The 18,177-nt window shown below is 35.7% G+C and overlaps 3 protein-coding genes across 3 annotated transcripts; all 3 read right to left on the bottom strand.

The window, feature by feature from the left end:
- Positions 1-1,991: 1,991 nt before the first annotated feature.
- On the bottom strand, positions 1,992-7,450 carry LOC104106770 (lysM domain receptor-like kinase 3). Its single transcript, XM_009615393.4, has 12 exons — positions 6,451-7,450; positions 6,100-6,139; positions 6,008-6,015; positions 5,733-5,897; positions 5,220-5,419; positions 4,743-4,832; positions 3,911-4,004; positions 3,654-3,805; positions 3,484-3,572; positions 2,859-2,997; positions 2,665-2,763; positions 1,992-2,501 (listed from the first exon to the last, which is right to left on the bottom strand). Exons 1-12 carry the CDS (start codon positions 7,073-7,075, stop codon positions 2,337-2,339), a joined length of 1,866 nt encoding a protein of 621 aa, XP_009613688.1. The 5' UTR covers positions 7,076-7,450; the 3' UTR covers positions 1,992-2,336.
- A 1,453-nt stretch (positions 7,451-8,903) lies between these two features.
- Positions 8,904-17,475, bottom strand: LOC104106769 (lysM domain receptor-like kinase 3). The gene is made up of 12 exons (XM_009615391.4): positions 16,842-17,475; positions 13,905-13,938; positions 13,803-13,810; positions 13,523-13,681; positions 12,992-13,191; positions 12,447-12,536; positions 11,070-11,163; positions 10,822-10,973; positions 10,652-10,743; positions 9,747-9,885; positions 9,552-9,650; positions 8,904-9,474 (listed from the first exon to the last, which is right to left on the bottom strand). The coding sequence occupies exons 1-12, from the start codon at positions 17,473-17,475 to the stop codon at positions 9,310-9,312; spliced, it is 1,866 nt and encodes a 621-aa protein (XP_009613686.2). The 3' UTR covers positions 8,904-9,309.
- On the bottom strand, positions 14,708-16,279 carry LOC117279304 (uncharacterized). Its single transcript, XM_033658791.2, has one exon. It carries the CDS (start codon positions 15,986-15,988, stop codon positions 14,924-14,926), a length of 1,065 nt encoding a protein of 354 aa, XP_033514682.1. The 5' UTR covers positions 15,989-16,279; the 3' UTR covers positions 14,708-14,923.
- Positions 17,476-18,177: the final 702 nt, after the last annotated feature.

The following is an 18,177-nucleotide window of genomic DNA, read 5'->3' on the forward strand; positions in this document are numbered from 1 at the left end:
CGCTCTCTATGAGTCTCAAAATTAATTTTGTCATTTTACAAATTAGATGAAATGATACATCAATATACTTTTTCGTTTCAAAATATTTATAAACATTTCTTAAAGAATTGTTAACAAATTAGGAGATACTCATTCCGGTCCACTTTAAGTGATTTTTTTGTTGTTTTAGTATTAATAACAATGAAATTGACCATATTAACCTTAATTTTTTTATTGAAAATACAACAAATACTCCTAGATTCTCTACTCCAATGACAACTTTGGAAAAAAGAAGTTAATTCTTTCTTAATATTTGAAAAAATTAAATATTTTGAACTACAAAAAAAAAGGCAAAAAATCACTTAAAGTGGATCGGAGGGAGTAACAACTCTCGGAAAAGCAAAGTGAAAACAGTTTGAATTGGAAAGAGATATTTTTTAGTAATTAATTGGATGGGGAGGTTAGTTGGTAATTAAGAAAATTTTATCAATTTACGTGATAGTAATACAGAATTGAAATGCAAAGGCCCACAGGGAATGGAGACATAAAGGTGGAATAGATAGCATTAGTTGGGACAGGACAAGGTCCCAGCGAATACATAAGAAATGGGCATCTCAGAATCACTATGAAGGGAAAAGCAAACAATTAACTGTGTAGTTTTTATTGGGGGCAAGTGCACAAATAGCCATTTTCAGGGATATCATTTAGGGATTAGTCATTATTTATTTTTGTCCTGAAATTTTAAACTAAAAATTTTAACTTTAGGATATCCTGAAAAAATTGAACTGAAAAACTGAAATTTAGGACGCACGGGCTAATTCGTAAATATCAGTCCTTAAAGTGGCTACCTGATGTCATTTCTATTTTTTTATAGGCCTTACAGATTTCCTTTCAGATATTTAAAAAAGAGAGATTCGAAATCTGAAGTCGGTATACATTTGTATCTATTGCTCAAGTACGACATTCGTCCCCTGATCTAAAATTCATATCCATATTATACTTATGGTAAAAATTAGTGCAATAAGAAAAATCAAAAGAATTGAAAATTAGTGCAGTATTTCTTCGTGCTGTTTATTGACTAACTAGTTTCTAGACACTGCGTTGCACGTGTATCCCTTGTTAATCAGTGCATAAAATACTACAAATAACATTAAAATATGTACGTGATGAGTAACACAAATTTTTAAGAGGAAATATACAAGGTCATGAATGGTGAGCCTATTCAACGACTTTTATTGAAAGTTGAATTATGAGAGAGACATGCTTGCTTGCACATTGCCGATCATAATTTCTGCATGTAAATCATTGTTGTCAAAGCTTCTACTAATAATTCTTGTACCATTAAGGATTATTACACCAAATATCACATCTAGCACAACTAAACACATGAAAACTAAACTTCTTTAGAGGTGTAGAACATCTGAAAATTTGAAGTATGACAAGGGATATGAGAATTCAGAAAAAAAAAAAGTGAAAGTCCTATCATTTTGGCAACGGCAATTGTTTTTAATTGCATTGAATATATCAATAAATAATGATTATTCAGATACAAATGACTGATATCCTTTGGAGTTCAGTGGCTACCAATAATGCAATAGTCGGATGAAATTTATTACTTTTATAGTATTTAGTTCTCCAACTTAGGAAATTAACGACTCATCAATATCTTACGTTGATACACGTATGAAACTCAAAAGGTTTAAGTTTGAAAAATAAAAAGATTTAAGATATGGCATCATGATAAGTTCTTTAAAGATTCCCCTACAAACTTACTTATTTAATAGAAGGTAAATTTACTATATGGTACAATAATATTGTAGGAGTAGTACTTAGCTTAAGGGTGAAATGGTCATTCAGCTTTTGAAGGTTATTTGAGTAATTCAATTCACACTAAAGGGTTTTACACTTATAATATCGAGTAAATGTTTTTTCCTTTTTTTCATAATTAAATTCAGTTTACTTTCCAATTACTACTAAAGATGGTAATACAATAGTAATGACAAAATGAAATCTGAAAATATCCTGCTTTACACTGTGTATTTGTCATCTTTCCTTTATAAAGACATGGAGAGCTGGAAATTTTGACAGCTACTAAAAAACATTTATGCCCTTGTCTTTGTTCATAAAATGACATAATAGAGGAGCAAAATATCCCCCCCAAAATTCTCCAAAGAAAAACCAAAAAGGAAAACACTAAAAGAGGAGACAGAGAAAGAGAGATATATAGGGTCTCCCTATTTTACAGTATAGCAAAAGTACGTATAGTTTGTTCATATGGTTGATGTAAACAAATGTACAAGTGTTACTTGTGTAAATTTCCTTGTCAAGAGTAACACAATAATTCCAATTGGAATTTGTTACCTTCCTGACATGAGATGGGCAAGGCCCTGGTTCTCATAAAATGCAGCTATATTCCAATCTGCAGTTGAGGATGATATTGTCATTAAAGCTACTACTATTGATCTCATACTTGGTCTCAATTGAGGATTTTCATGTGTGCAAGCCTTGGCAAGAAGAGCCACCTGCAAGTGAAAGAAAACTAATTACTTTCAATAAAGAGCCTGCTTTTCCCTTAACATTAATCAATCAATTCACTAAGTACACGTTGTGGTCGGCTATATAAATCTTTCATCTTCATTCTGCTATATTTGGACAAATTATTTGACGAATCCCATTATTTCTTACCTTCCAGACTGAATCCAGGGGATAATCATCACCAAGTTTTGGATCTACCAATTTGCATATTCCTTCTCTAGGATCAATCTCTTTAAGCACATCCTCAAACTGCAAGATGTTGCCAATTAACAGTTAAGTTTTGGAATCTTTTAGTGGTTTAGAGTTGATAATTAATTGGTGAGTTAAGAAATGGTTTAAGGTACCATTGTAACGAGCCCCTTCGATTCAGTAGCAATTTCACTAGCCCTGATAATAGCTTGTTTAGCAGATATTAATTCATAAAGCACAACTCCGAAAGCATATACATCAGTTTTGGGAGAAACCTCACCAAACTGACCATACCTGCACACATAATTCAATTAGGAAATCTGAAACCATTTTCTACAGGACTGAAATGATGCTTAAAACTGCAGTTTTTTACTATTAATTCCTTACATTGAGAGTTATTAGCATAAGATGGGAAAGCCTCAAATGAACATTCATTCAAAATTCACTGAGCTCCTCTTCTTATGATCCAACTAGATTGATTATTAACCAATCTTTTGGACATGTTGTAAGATGCAGAAAAGGATGTAAACCTACAAAGCTATCGCTTTTACCCTTGATTCACCCCAACTAAAAATCCATTAGTAAATAAATCACTCTATTGCATTTTAATATGGACCTAAATAATGAGAATAAACATTCTTGTTCACAAATATCTAACACAAATCTATCATGATACTCTCATGATATTACAGATTACTTTAGCAGATTGATGCTTTTATCAGCAGCTTATGCACAAGCATCCAGAATAAATACTAATATCACAAGGAAATAAATTCTTACTCAGGGGCCATGTAACCAAAAGTACCAACAAGACGAGTGTGCATAGAACCTTCAGTTTCTATCAGTTTTGTAAGTCCAAAGTCAGCAACCTGAAAGGCAAAAGATTATTTTCAAATGAATTAGTACACGACGTTTTCGATTCCATAGATCTAGTACTGGAACTTTTATACCTTTGCACGGAAGTTTTTATCGATCAAAATGTTGGCTGATTTAATGTCGCGATGGATATATACAGGAACAGTGTGTTCATGGATATACTCTAGGCCTCTAGCTGAATCCAGAGCAATTTGCACCCTGGTAGACCATGGCAATGGTGTCCTACCTGGAACTGAATAAGTACATAATCAATATGGAACTGTGAGAGATTCGAAAATTTGATTAGACATAAAAAAAAAAAATTATGAGAATTGAGAAGAACCGAACTTACCTAAACCACGCAAGTGTTGGCTTAGGTTTCCATTGTCAACGTATTCGTAGACTAAGCACAAAGATCCTTCAACACAATATCCTATCAAACGTACCTGCAATGGTTTCAACATGTGAAATATTACCTCATGTCCTCTATGATGTTTTAGGTTAAACAGCAGAACTAAATCACCAATCCTGAATTTCTCATAATAAAAACAATCCTGACTTTCACAAGGAAAATATCACATTGGCAAGCTAAATGGCTCAAACCACTAAATGCTAAGTTGCTCGGACATGGGTGCGGGTATCCGACACGGGTGCGGATATCGAGGTCGGATCCTTCAAGATGTAAATTCTAAGATTCGGGGATATGGATTCTAGTACGGATACGGGTGCGGGGATCCGTCTAAAAATAATTCAAGAAAATAAAATATAAAAATATCTCTAAATTATGAGAATTTTATGGAATACTTACGTATAGCTTGGAAATGATTGATTTCCTAGATAAGGTATGCTATTTTCTTCAAAATTTCCCTAGTTTTGGTTCTTATTTCGGGAATCAAATTGGATCTCGTCTCGAAATTTTCCGTCCGTCGTTGTCAAAATACCCAAAATTGTTTGACCAGATCCGGTACGGATCCCATTTTCACACCCATACTAGTGTCTTGTCAACACAGGTGCGGCACCTAAACTACCGTGTCGGAGCAACTTAGACTAAATGGATTGGAAATATTGAGCAATGCAAAATCCTGGAAAGGAAGTTCATCGGTCGAAAAAGGAAATGTTCACCAAATTTTTGAAAATTGCATTAATAGATTGATGAAGTTCGTAGGTTAGAGGTACGTATTTACCAAGTTCAAGTGATGAACGTGGGTCAAAACCTTCAATTCAGCAAGGAACTCTTTTGTTGCTTGCATTTCCATCTTCTTGATTGCAGCTTTCTGCATATTATTGAGATAAAGTACATTAGCAGGCTAGCAGCATGAAATACAAAACCAAACAATACTATTTTTTAAACTTCGAGTGGTTCTTTCAATGAATTAGACGACCTCTAATGTAGACAACAGGATGCAATTATGACATGTATTTAGATTCCTTTACAATTGTGGAATTGTTTGTTCTGCATGCTCATCTTAGAAAATTTAACCAGGAAAAAGAAGAAATGCCTGCGGAATAAGAAATAAGCATAACTTTTGCTTTTGAACCAACACTTATGTGAATGAGACGATAGTGACATAACAAAGCAGCTCCGACAAAGTTGATGATCAATCTGAGTATCCAAATAAGTAATTGCTAATCATTTCAATCAAAGAAGAATAACAACGAACCTCGCCTCTTAACTCTGCATAGTAAACAGATGCAAAACCACCTTGACCAATCTTGTAGGCTGTGCTGAAGTTGTTGCTGGCGTTAGCTAGTTCTTCATATGAAAATTCCACTGATTTATCCACAGTGATCCTTGGGGGCTCTGGAGAAGCATCCTTATTAAGAGAACCTTGTTCTGAAGAATTCTCTAAATTTGCATGACCTGAGTCATATAAGGAAAATTTCAAGGTTTTTAGCTAGTTATAAATTTATTCAAAGGATGAACTACACATTACTTCCGGAGAACAGTTAGTAGACATACTTTCATCATTAACCAGGATCTATAAATTGCAGGAAGCTTATATTTTTTAACAAATGGAAAATGGAGTAAAATCTTTAACAAATAAGTCATGCTGATGCTGATTCCTCATGCCAAAATCAAGAGAAATGAGAAGCAAGAAACAACAGAAACTCTCACCAACAGTTTGATGGGTAAATAAGTATACATCAGGAGATTCATAACCATAAAAAATTACCATGAACGTGCTCATTACTACTATGTTTGTAAGGTGCCATGTGAAGAAATGATTCGTCCTCCGTTTTCCTGCCTCTAATTAAGAAAAGATACAAGCAAACCGCTAAAAGGGCTACAACAAAAACCGCTGCAACCAATATGCCAGCTATCGCTCCACCCGAGATTCCTGTCAATAACGCAGTTCTTAGTAGATTACAATCACGTTCACAGCTTTTCTGATACCTCAGACTTGATAAGCTGAAAAAGATGTCACTGGAGCACTAAAATAGGGCTAACCTGTTGTACTGTGAAAAGCAAGAAACCATAATTAGCTACCAATATTATAGCATTGAAACAAAAATCAAAAGCTCATTGGGGTTGGAGTAAACCTTGTAGAAGTCCTTAATGGTGGATAAGTTCCATTTTGATCTGCAATACATTTCAGAAATAGAGATTTAAGAGAAAGAAACCACAAGATCAGCAAACACTCAGCATGTAACAGATATTCAAGTGAAATTCCCAAGTTTTATAGTACTAATTTGTCATACATGTCAAATCATCAGGAAACTCACTACAACTGTTTGTAAATACAATTTGCAAAAGTTGCTCTTCCCTTTATAGTATACAATGAAATTTAATGCTTCTGCTGAGATTTCTGTAACAACTCATCCTAATTCGACTAGTCAGTCTTAAAAGATGCTAACAATAGGAATATAGATACCTTAATAGAGATTAATTACCTTTTCCAGGAATGAAAACCAGACCAGTCCCTCTGCTGAAATTTGCTTCAGGATTGTAGTCCTCCAACAATTTCTGTGGTAGCTTAAAATCATTGGCTATTGTAGCAAACGTCTCATTAGGGCGAAACGGATAAGTTATGAATAGACCATAGTCTTTTGACACCTGACTATTTCCACAAGAGCAGTTCACAGTAACATTTACTATAGAATTTGCAGGAACATTGTTAGGATCATAACTGTTGGACTTCTGCAACATTTCAACTGTTGTAAGGTTCGAAAAATAAAATCGGACAATTCTCGGATAAGTAGTACTAGTCTTGACCTGCAAATCAAACTGATGGCCCATGAATTCCCCATTTACACAGCCACATGAGAAGGGAACATTAACTCTGCTTTGGAATTGAATAGTATCTGGTTTGGTTATCTGAGGATTATAACTAAGAATATTTTTTATGGTGGTAGAAAAAGAAGAAGATATGAAAGTAAGGTTTGCACCATTCCATAGATAATAAGAAGCTAATGCATCACAATCATCACTACACTGGGATTTAGCCCCCACCCACAAAATATTTAACACTAATATGCCTAAAACTAACTCAAAGATTCTACTTTCTTGAAAAATCATCTGTGTTTAAACACAATACTAGCTGAGAAATGGCTTGAGATTTTTGAAGAAAGTTATTGGTGGGAAAATGCTGGTAAGGATGGTAAAGATGCCAATGGATGTATTATGGTAGTGTTAGTTGACACTTGACACGTTTGGGTTGAACTGAACCCAATAGTTTCGACACATAAATTTATATATAAAAAATTATTAAAATTATAATAAATAATAAATATGAATTTATAACTTGCGAAACCATAGAACTAAAATTGCAGATCCGCCTGCAATTCTTTTGACTTTTTAACATTTTTCAACTTGGCGTAGTCAGAAAAGATAAAAGAGTTAGCTTTGAATTTTGCATTATTTTAAGTAGGAGACAGAGTTCTGGAGCAAAGGTGCCTAGATCGTATTTCCTCGAAAGTAGAAAGAAAATTAGGTACTCCCTCGTGTCCGCTTTAGTTGATTTTTTTATTTTTGTTTTGTGGTCCATAATATTTAGTAATCTTTTCAGTTATAAGGAAGGAATTAACTTCTTTTTTTAAAAGTTGACGATGAAGTAAAAGAGCCTAGGAGTAGTTTGTTATATTTTCAACGAGTAAATTAAGGTTAATATGGTTAATTTTATTGATAATTAATATTAAAAGATAAACTTAATATGTATGAAAAGAGCCCAAAAATAACTTAAAGTGGACCGAGGGAGTAGTATACTATATTTATGTTCCATTAGTTGACCCCGTCAGTCAACCCACCATTATATGCTTGACTTATAGCCAATGGCGTTGAAATTTGAATTTGAAATGTCTCAATAACAACGATGACTTTTAGGTGATTTTAGTAGGATTTAAGCTACATACATTAAGCTGTACACAATCAGTGCAATCTAATGGTTACAGCATTTGTTTTTGTAATTTTTAGGTTACCATATTAGGCCTCGTTATGAGGACTTATATGTTGTACGTCAGCTGGTACTGCTAACAAAAGCCTGCATTGTCACAACTTAAACTTATTTTGGTAACATTCAAACCCAAAATAGTTGGGACAATTATATGAATAGTCTATCTCCACTTTATCTGTACTGAACCTTTTGCCCATTCAACAATACAGTCTAGGAGCTGAACGTGTAGCTGAAAGAGCATAATTCCAATATTGAAGCTTCATGATATTATAACTATTTTTATGTTGATCGTCAACCTATGAGAGGCTTCTATGTTATTCGGACTTGGGGTCGACAATACAAATCTCACACGGATGGAGAGATTTTAGTTACATTAATACATTAATGCAGTAAACAGTTGAACAATTCATGCCGTCAAAGGCAAGATTGCATCAAAGAAGGCATGCCAAGAGATAAAACAAAGAAGAAAAAAAAATACTTATTAAAAATTTACACCTGGATCAAGTATTTCAAAGTAGTAGGAGCCGATCAGATTTTGTTGCTTGCCAGAGGGGTACAACTCCAATTGACCCTATTAATATAAGTTATCACTACTAATGAGAATTTCACAAGTAATGACGATGAAACAAACATATAATGACAGTCATTTGGGCTTACTTGTTGTTTCTTCTACATCATGATAATACAAAAATACAAATAATTTGACCCGGCAGGCTAAAGGGAAGGAGAAACGTGCAAAGGTAGATAACCTACTTATATTACAACTTAAAACTGGAAGATGGCAATAAATTATACATATGGAAAAAGAAATTAAAAAAACAGTCAAGAATGAAGATGGCTATGAGTCAGGAAATACTTGTATTGAAAACCAGTAGGTGGTGCTAGGTAGGAAGATGTTGTTCAGATTGGATGAGAGAAATTGCCTTAGTTGGTAAGCTATCTGTAAATGATTCATTTTGGATTCAAAGGCAAGGACATTCGCCCTGTGAAGACTCGCATTTGCTACTGCTCTAGAGAATATTCTCTCAACCAAGCCACTACCCATGAGTCGCTAGTAGACTGTATATTGATGATTGGGACAAATGGAGACCACAATTGATCCCTTGGGGGTTGTATGGGGAGGGTTAATAAAGAAAAGGCTGTACAATGTTATCAAGTTCCAATTTCCAAACCTTTTCTGCTTGAAAACTTAAACTTAACAAAACAAAAGAAAAGAGGGAAACAAAAGACAAAGAATTACAGAAAGAAAGGTGAAAATAAAATTAAAAAACAAATATGGTATATATAAACAAATAATACTTCCAAGCATTTTGAGGTTCTTAGGCCTTGAGAATGCTGGACTGATCACCAGCTGCTATTGCTACCTTCCTGTCATGAGATGGACAAGCCCTTGGTTTTCATAAAAGGAACCAATATCCCAATCCTCAGTTGAGGATGATAGAGTCATTAAAGCTACAACTATGGACCTCATGCTAGGTCTCAACTGAGGATTTTCATGTGTGCAAGCCTTGGCAAGCTGAGCAACCTGCAAATGAAACAACCAACTAATTTACAGAAGCGAAAACGCTTCATTTTATTACAAGAATAACAATGATACTTTACCTTGCAGACTGAATCTAGCGGATAGTCATCTCCTAGTTTGGGATCAACCACTTTGCGTAACCCTACTCTAGCACCATTCTGGTTAAGAACATCCTCAAACTGCAAAATAGCATTATTGTTAGGAATAGATCAAAATTCTCTAAGTGGTTTAGAGGCTGGAGTTTATAGGTAAGACAAGAAGGTGACAACGCATACCAAAGCAACAAGCCCCTTTGATTCAGTTATAACTTCATTCGTCTTGACAATAGCTTCTTTAGCAGATATTAGTTCATAAAGCACTACTCCAAAAGCATAGACATCAACTTTCGGGGAAACGTCACCATACTGAGCGTACCTGTATGCAAGGCCCATTTAAACAAGATTAACTACAAATAAAATAAAAGGGAAAACCCAATGCACAAACCAATCAGCAAAATTCCTATTGACAACTATATTGGGCGAACGACAGTGCTTAATATCAGTATTTTACAGGTGACGGAATCCAGCAACATATGATGAAATAAGTTTTTCTTCCTTGCTGTTCGTATCCGAACCTTTAAATTCGTTGAACCTCACTGCTTCTTTATTATGGTCATAGAGCAGAGTTTATCTCCGATGGTATTATTTAAAATTAGCAACCATGTCTTAACTCTATTAGCATTTAGCAGAAATATCATGAAAGATATAGTCATTCCCAAAAGCAAATTTGAACCTGTAATATAATGCGAATGCATTTACAGGTTTTGCAAGAAAGAACTAGCAACTCCTTCAACTTCACTATTCTGCCATCGATCCAGACCTATGACACAGTACATTTAACTAATATACTCAACTTTCATGCCTTCTCTAGAATAATGTATATCCTGAACCTATCAGGATTAACAGCTACATACAATGACCTGCCAGATGTGAGCAAAAGACAGGAAAAGGAAAAGAATACCAAGTTTATTCTGCATTTACTTGCTACTGGGGTGGTTCTGAATCTCAGTGTTGAAACAAATAGATATCTTAGCAGACAGAAGCATTACTGATGCCATTTCCATATATCATCATAGAATATAAAAACTGAAAAAATACAGGTATAAGATACCACCTAATGCCACCTGGAATTAGACGCTTACTCTGGAGGCATGTAACCAAAAGTACCCACAAGCCGAGTATGCAAAGAGGTGCTTCCAAATTCAGTTAGCTTTGTAAGTCCAAAGTCGGCTACCTACAAAAGAAAAGATCTTTAAATGCATTTATATGACAAGGCTTTGATCTTTAATTTGAAAATCACAATTTTCACAACCTTTGCACGGAAGTCTTTGTCAATCAGAATATTAGCAGATTTAATATCACGGTGGATATATAAAGGAACAGTATGCTCATGGATATATTCGAGTCCTCTAGCTGCATCAAGAGCAATTTGTACCCTGGTAGACCACGACAATGGATTCCGGCCTGGAAGTCAAAGATCGAGATGGATTTACAAGTGAGAAAAATGCAGCAAAGTGATTATATTACATGTTTTACACAGCATAACAGAATTTCACTTACCCGATCCGCGCAAGTGTTCGCCAAGGTTTCCATTTTCAATGTATTCGTAAACTAAGAATAAAGACCCTTCAACACAATATCCAATTAAGCGTACCTACAATAGGTTTTAAAAATAAATGTCATTTCATGGTCTCAATCAGAACAAGTATCTTTTGCCCTTTAAAATTGGCAGAGAAAGTTATCTTGCTCACTTTTCAAGGGAATGACCAAGGGGCTGTTGAAAAAAGGCACGCATGAAACAAATGAACTATATTCTGATCATTGCACAGAAGATATAACGTGATGCAGGCTCCCAAAGAGGCTCTGTGGTGATTATCATATGTAAATTTCATTATTTTTATATTTCTTAAACATGGATAGAAAGAATAAATCCAAGCATAGTTAATTCGACATATGGACCAAAGTCCTAAGTCACTGGGACAACACCATGTTCTAATAGCTTGATGGCACAGAGCCACATCACATTGTATAGGTCAAAATCCGCCTCTGTGGGATTTAACATGGAACGTTATTATGGAAAGCGATGTGGCCGAGGTCGACTAGTAGATAACATGGCTCGTAGCCGAGCAGTCAATAACGGCCGAGGTCGAGTATCAAGGGCAGTGCTAACGGCTAGTTTTGAGAATATTCCATTTAATATTCTTTGTATTTGTACTTTTAGGGTTGACTGGGGTATGTCCCATATAAATAGAAAAAGAGATAGGGGAAGGGGGGTAACATTCTCTGATAAGAGCACTTTTTGAGAAGAAGACTTTCTCTCTATAAAAGATACAAACAATACTTTTCTAAGAAGATTCGATTATCTATTATTCCACACTTTTCCATCAGATCCGAGAATAGTTCCTATATTATTACATTTGTCTATCACTCATCACTGTCAGAAGGAGGAATCATCCACATCATTCAATATTTGGTGAATCATTCTCCTTATTTATGTTAATGCCATTTATTCTTATTTATTGCTTGATATTCTTCCATCATTAATCATCTTGAAACATTGAATGTACACAGCATTTAATCCTCCACCAACACTGTCCGGTTTTATTTGAGTTGACTAGTTATAAATCTGAGGATATTATTATTAACTAGGTTTAATCCCTTTTTATATAAAATTAATTAGTTTAATCAAAGATTTATATTTTTGGTCAAACACACATGGCATTTCTGCATTTTGATTAGTAGAGAATGTGGCATATGAGCTGAAGTTGAAAGTTGATTACAGAAAATTTTGGATCTCGAAGGAAGTAGAAGCATGTTTGAACTTCAAACCTTGAACCAGCTGCCAGGCTATCTTTACAGGAAACACAAGCACATAAACAAGAATACCTATACAAGGAATGTTGATACTTTCAATCATTATAAGAAGAATAAACTTACCAAGTTCAAGTGATGAACGTGCGTTAAGACTTTCAACTCGGCGAAGAATTCTTTCGATGCTTGCATATCCATTTTCTTAATTGCTGCTCTCTGCATTCAAGTCAGAAGAAGGCCTAAGCTAAAGACATGGCAAAAGGCAAAAGATACATTTTTTCTGATTTAAACGTGTATTATGAATCATTGAACCCTATGTTTCATTCAGTGGATACATCTAAGGACTAAGAGTATCAGCCTCCATGACCTCTTTAGATATGATGCTATGGCTATATAAAAAACAACCACATTTTGAACTCATGTAACTTTGCATGTAAACTTCAGATGATCTAGTGGTCATGGATTTATCTTCTTCACTCATAACTCAAGATCTTTAAGCTACAGTGTTCTCCATGCTCACTACTGATTAGTAATAGTTACTATGCTCTTTGCTGTTAGCCCTGTACCGGTATTGTGAATGAGAAGACATTGACAAATTAAAGTAGCAACCAACAAGTAGTAGGAGTATTTAAGTGTTTGTGTGAAATACTATGACAAGAATATCCACAAACCTCGCCTTTTAACATTCCATAAAAGACTAATCCAAAGCCGCCTTGACCAATCTTATTTTCCATGCTGAAGTTATTTGTAGCCTTAGCAAGTTCCTCATATGAAAATTCCACCGATTTATCCACTGTGATCCCTGTTGGCCTTGGAGAAATAACACCAAATAAAGGACCTGATTCTGTAATTTTCTCCAATTTTGGAGGACCTGATGCATAAAGGATTTCATTAAACCATTCTGATTACTTGGTTTTGAAGACAGTGTTTCATCAATTGTTAATATTATTGATTTGGCAGGTAAATTTGGCTTAACTATAGACGTTTTCAACAAAATATGCAGGGGAAACATATTTAAGGCTTTCTCACAGTGAACATGATGATTATTCATGGGAAAAGCGAGAGAAACAAGAAACATAAACAGCAGAAACTAGCGCTGCATCACTAGTTAAGGATATTTTATCCACATCTATCTACTTCAAGAAGCAACTACCATCTTTTTATTGGGGAAAAGATACATTACAATAAAAAAAATTACTTACGAAAGTGCTCATTAAAGTGTTCATCAGATGATCCTTGGAGAAATGATTCCTCCTCTATTTGCTTGCTCCTATAAAATACAAAATAAAGGCAAACTGCAAAGAAAGTAGCCCCAAAAATAGCTGCCACTATTATACCAGCAATGGCTCCACGTGAGATTCCTGGCAAAACGGCATCATTTAGTAAACCATATAGTAATACCAAAATATATGATCATACTTCATGTTTGAACTCATAAGTTGAAATATATCTCATCAGAGCAGTACGCGAAGTAGAGTCAACCTTTTGAACTGCAAAACAAAGCAGAGAGAATGTTCTCAGATGACTATCTCAGACCAAAAAAAACTAAGTAGATATCTAGAGCTTATCAAGATTGGATAAAACCTTGTCTTCAATGATGGAAATTTTCCATATGCATCTGCAATGATAGTGTAAAGGAACAAAAAAAAAAGATTACTAGGTCAGCAGTATGGCAAATTTAACAAATATAAATAATCATTCTTTACCATGAATCCTTTTTCATCCATATTAAATCATTCCAAGAAAAAAAAAAATTGGAGCTTTTGCACAGTAAAACAACTTGCAAAACCTATCCATAAACCACCTACTTCACCAGATTGTTTTAAGTATTAATGCATTACTTGCTAATCTTCCATCCAATTTAATAGCTGATCTTTATTATAGCCGGCCTTAATTTCTCGATCAATTGGATTTTGAATATACTAAACTTATATATAAGTGTAACCTCGTATATTAAACAAATGAATTATATTTTGCAGGAGCAAAACCAATTCACTTCCTTGTTTATTCCTCTACCAACTTCTGAGGAGTTAAATCACTGAATATTTATAAGATCGTATTCACATGCAGTAGTCCTCAAGCGGAGACGGATCCAAGATTTTTAGGATCAGGACTCCAGAGTATCACTGCAAGCTCACACGCTACTCTTTTGTAATCTGGTTACCAACTTAGAATAAACGTATCAATCACTAGGCAGTTAGTGTCTAGCTGTCTAGGCATTAGTCAGTAATTAGTTAGTCACATCTACTTATTGTAAATATACATAATTTTAGGATTTTCCAACTGTGTGTAGCTCGGGCGAAACCACACAAGCTACAAGCCTACAACCGAGCTATATCGGTTCCTATCCTCAAAACAATTCATAGTGACATTTAGTCAGAGCAATATCAGGTAATACAGGGTAGTATTAACAGTTAAATTAAAACAACAAATGGATGATACCATTCATTCCCCATAATTACCACATGATTCAAGTCCTACCCTGAAAAAAAGATTAACACCAAAATGCCGAAAAGCTCTCCTTTTCTTGGTTTTACACACACACACACAATGTAATTGCTCGGGGTAGACTCTTTCCAAAATGAATCACACAAAAGTGAAAATCAAGCACTGTGGTCGTCAATGTCCATAATGGCCCTAGTTCTATAGCGTCTGCTGTGCTTCTGCAAACTTCCAGGTCTAGCTCTGTGGGATGCATTATACCACTCATCTTCTTCCAATGCAGAGACTTGAGCATTATCAGATTCCACGGCAATAATGCTAAGGGGAATTGCTTTTCTCACTTGCATTTGTTCTGCCTTAGCGGGCTGCTTGGTGGAGGGGCCAGCAGGCTCCTGCTGCTTCATTCTCGGGTTAAATGTAGGAAATTTCTGGAAATTAGTGGCGCTATCATCCTCCAGCTGTGCTCGTTTCTTCATGAGACTGAAGAAGTCCATGTAGGCTTTCCGGTTGGATGCTTCATCCATATTATCTGAGGCATCAAGCGCATAGCAAGTATACTTGGACGGATTCCTTATATAATCTGGAACGGACGAATCCGGGGGCAAATTAGAATCTTCGTTGAACCTGAACACTTTAGGAGGTGGCATGGAAGTGAAATGAGCTTCTCTGAGGGCGGCGGCCTCAGCAGCATCTTCCTGGAGCCTGAGCTTGGCGGCCAGGTGATTAGCGCGAGGATCTCTCTCAACTTCCTCAAGTGTAAGAGGAAGCTCATTGTAGGTATCCGTAGGAATTCCGTAGTCGGAGACGTCCCGCAAGTACAAGCGGTCACTAGGCTGCTGCTTCTCCCTACCGACGGCCACTTTGTCAAATTCGTCCTCTTCCTCCTCATAATCGAGAGTGGAATCTAAACCAATGCAGGACCGGATATCCGGTTCATCAGCATCTGGTTCTTCTTGGCCGTCACTGAGCTCTTCCAGATCGGACTGGAGCTGTTTGGGGAAATCTAGGGTTTGCAGGTGGGGCTTAGCGAAGAAGCCGTCAATATGAGGAGGGCAGGGTTTGGAATCAAAGTCGAGTAGTTCTCGGGAGGGGCTATCCCTGTCCCATTCCCTTTTGTGAATCTCGTCGTCGGTTAAACACCAGAGAGAACTCAAATTGGAGGAGGGGGCCGTCGAAGTCAGAGAGCCGAAGACCTTGTCCACCCGTACTCTGAAGCTGTCATCCATGGCTACCTTGTGAATAGTTAGTGCACTTCTTAAATTTGCCGCTCCCTTGTCAGCGTATGGATGCGCAGGTAAATAGGGATGCCGTGCCGTCGGTAAGTCGGTTATCCTTTCTTTTTTAGATAGCGTAAGTGCACTTTTAGCCACATTTATATTGCTTTTTTAAAACATACTCAGCATTAGATAATTTAAAACATAGCCACAGTTTTAAAAAAAAAGAACAGTAGAGGATCGCTTCTTCAAAGTTTTTTGGAATTTCTGTACTGAAGTTCAGTTTTTGCAGATCGAACTTCATAATAGTGTCCTGCAGTTCAAAAATTGTGGAGTTTGAACTTAAAGAATAGTACTCTGAACTTTAAGATATTTGGGCCGTGAAGTTTGCGATGAAGGTTCACGCTATTCTTTATGGACCAAACAATCAATGAGTACTCTTTTACATAATGAGGGAATAGATAACTTCATCTATGTGAATTCACAAAAATATATAGTTGGTGTTAAGTTCAGATAAAAGAGAAAGGTCGGTTGATGTTATAAATTGTCTGATATTGTAATTAGAGCAAGATAAATACAAAGCATTTCTATCAAAATTTTTATGTTTAACATATATAATCGATTGATAATGAATAAAGAAAAAAACATCCAACTAAGTTAACATGATAAAAGGTCACTGAATTCAAATTCAAACTTCATTGGCAACTGGCAAGGTCCAGTTACACCTTGCTATGACTAAAATAAACTAAGAAATCCATTATGCTATCTTTTGCTCATTTGCTGGTCCAGTTTGAAACAATAACGTTCAAGGTATTAAATAACTAATTTCCAATTCAAATAAACAACAAAAATCCTAGTCACTAACCTCTAGCCGGCACAAACACTATTCCTGACCCGGAACCAAAATCCAAACCCGGATTGAACTTCTCCAACAACTCAGCCGGCACACCCGACGCCATGGCCGCCGTTGACAAGTTCTCTCCCCGACGAAGAGGGTACGTGGCGAACAACCCATAATCGTCGGACACGTCTCTATCGCCACACGAGCAATTCACTGTCACATTGATCATGGCATAATCCGGTATGTTGATCGGGTCATACGTGTTGACCCGTTTGAGCCAATACTCCGTTGTAAGATTTGCAAAGACCATAGTGGCAACTTTTTTGTACGTATCACCAAACACTGTTTTATAAACAAAAGTATGTCCCAAAAAATCACCATTTAAACAATCACAAGAAAATGGGACATTAATCCTCGTATCACTAGTGATACTATCTTGGCTTGTAATTTCAGGATTGTATTTTAGAATATCTGGGATTGTTCGGTTGAATATGTGACCAATGTAAGTCAAATTAGCTCCTGGCCAAGTATGGTACGAAGCCAAAGCCATGTCACAACCATTTCCACACTTGGCTTCACCATTAATAAAAATGAAGAGAAAAAAACCAAGACTAAGCTGCAGAGTAAGTGTTATGGTTTTTACAGCTCTAATGCTCATTGTTATGATCATGAGAAGATTAAAAGAGAGAGAGAAGAAGAGGAGTAGTTATAGTCAAATATGCCATATTATATAACAAAATGTTGAAGGCATATTGTGTATTGTACGTCATGCCGTCTTCGAAAACTATTAGTATCTCCTTTTGTTCTTTTGCCATCTTGCTATCCTTAATACTTCATGCTTATTCTAACATTAATATAATTATTGACGAAATAAAATATCCAATTGCAAACTCTCTGTCCCCATACTCAAATTTTGATTCTTGGAATGTGAAATTATGCTCCCTGTCAGGATGTACTTGTGAACTTGTATTGCTGGCGCGGCAAGCAGAAGAAGGAAAAGGACTCCTCTTTCTTTTCTTAAAATGCTTTAAATTAAATACATAATGTCACGTACACGTGCGGCACTTGACAACTCGCTTACGGTCTTGTACAACTTGCTCACGTTCTTGCTATGCCAAGTCAGTCTTACTACACTCGAGATCGCTAAGAGAATGGTAGAAAGAACACAAGAGAATTGTTAAAGAAAATTTTGTATTAGAGAGAACTTGAATTGTTTTCTTGATGAATTACAAATGAATGACCCCCTTTATATACTAGTCTCCTAGGGGCTAGAGTGTAAAATATTAATTATTAAACAAGTCCTTAATATTTACAAGATAGGGGTTTTCTCTAAAATTTTCTACAAGCCTAGAAGATTCCA

Source organism: Nicotiana tomentosiformis, chromosome 2 (assembly GCF_000390325.3).
Source record: "Nicotiana tomentosiformis chromosome 2, ASM39032v3, whole genome shotgun sequence".
Taxonomy (NCBI): Eukaryota; Viridiplantae; Streptophyta; class Magnoliopsida; order Solanales; family Solanaceae; genus Nicotiana; species Nicotiana tomentosiformis.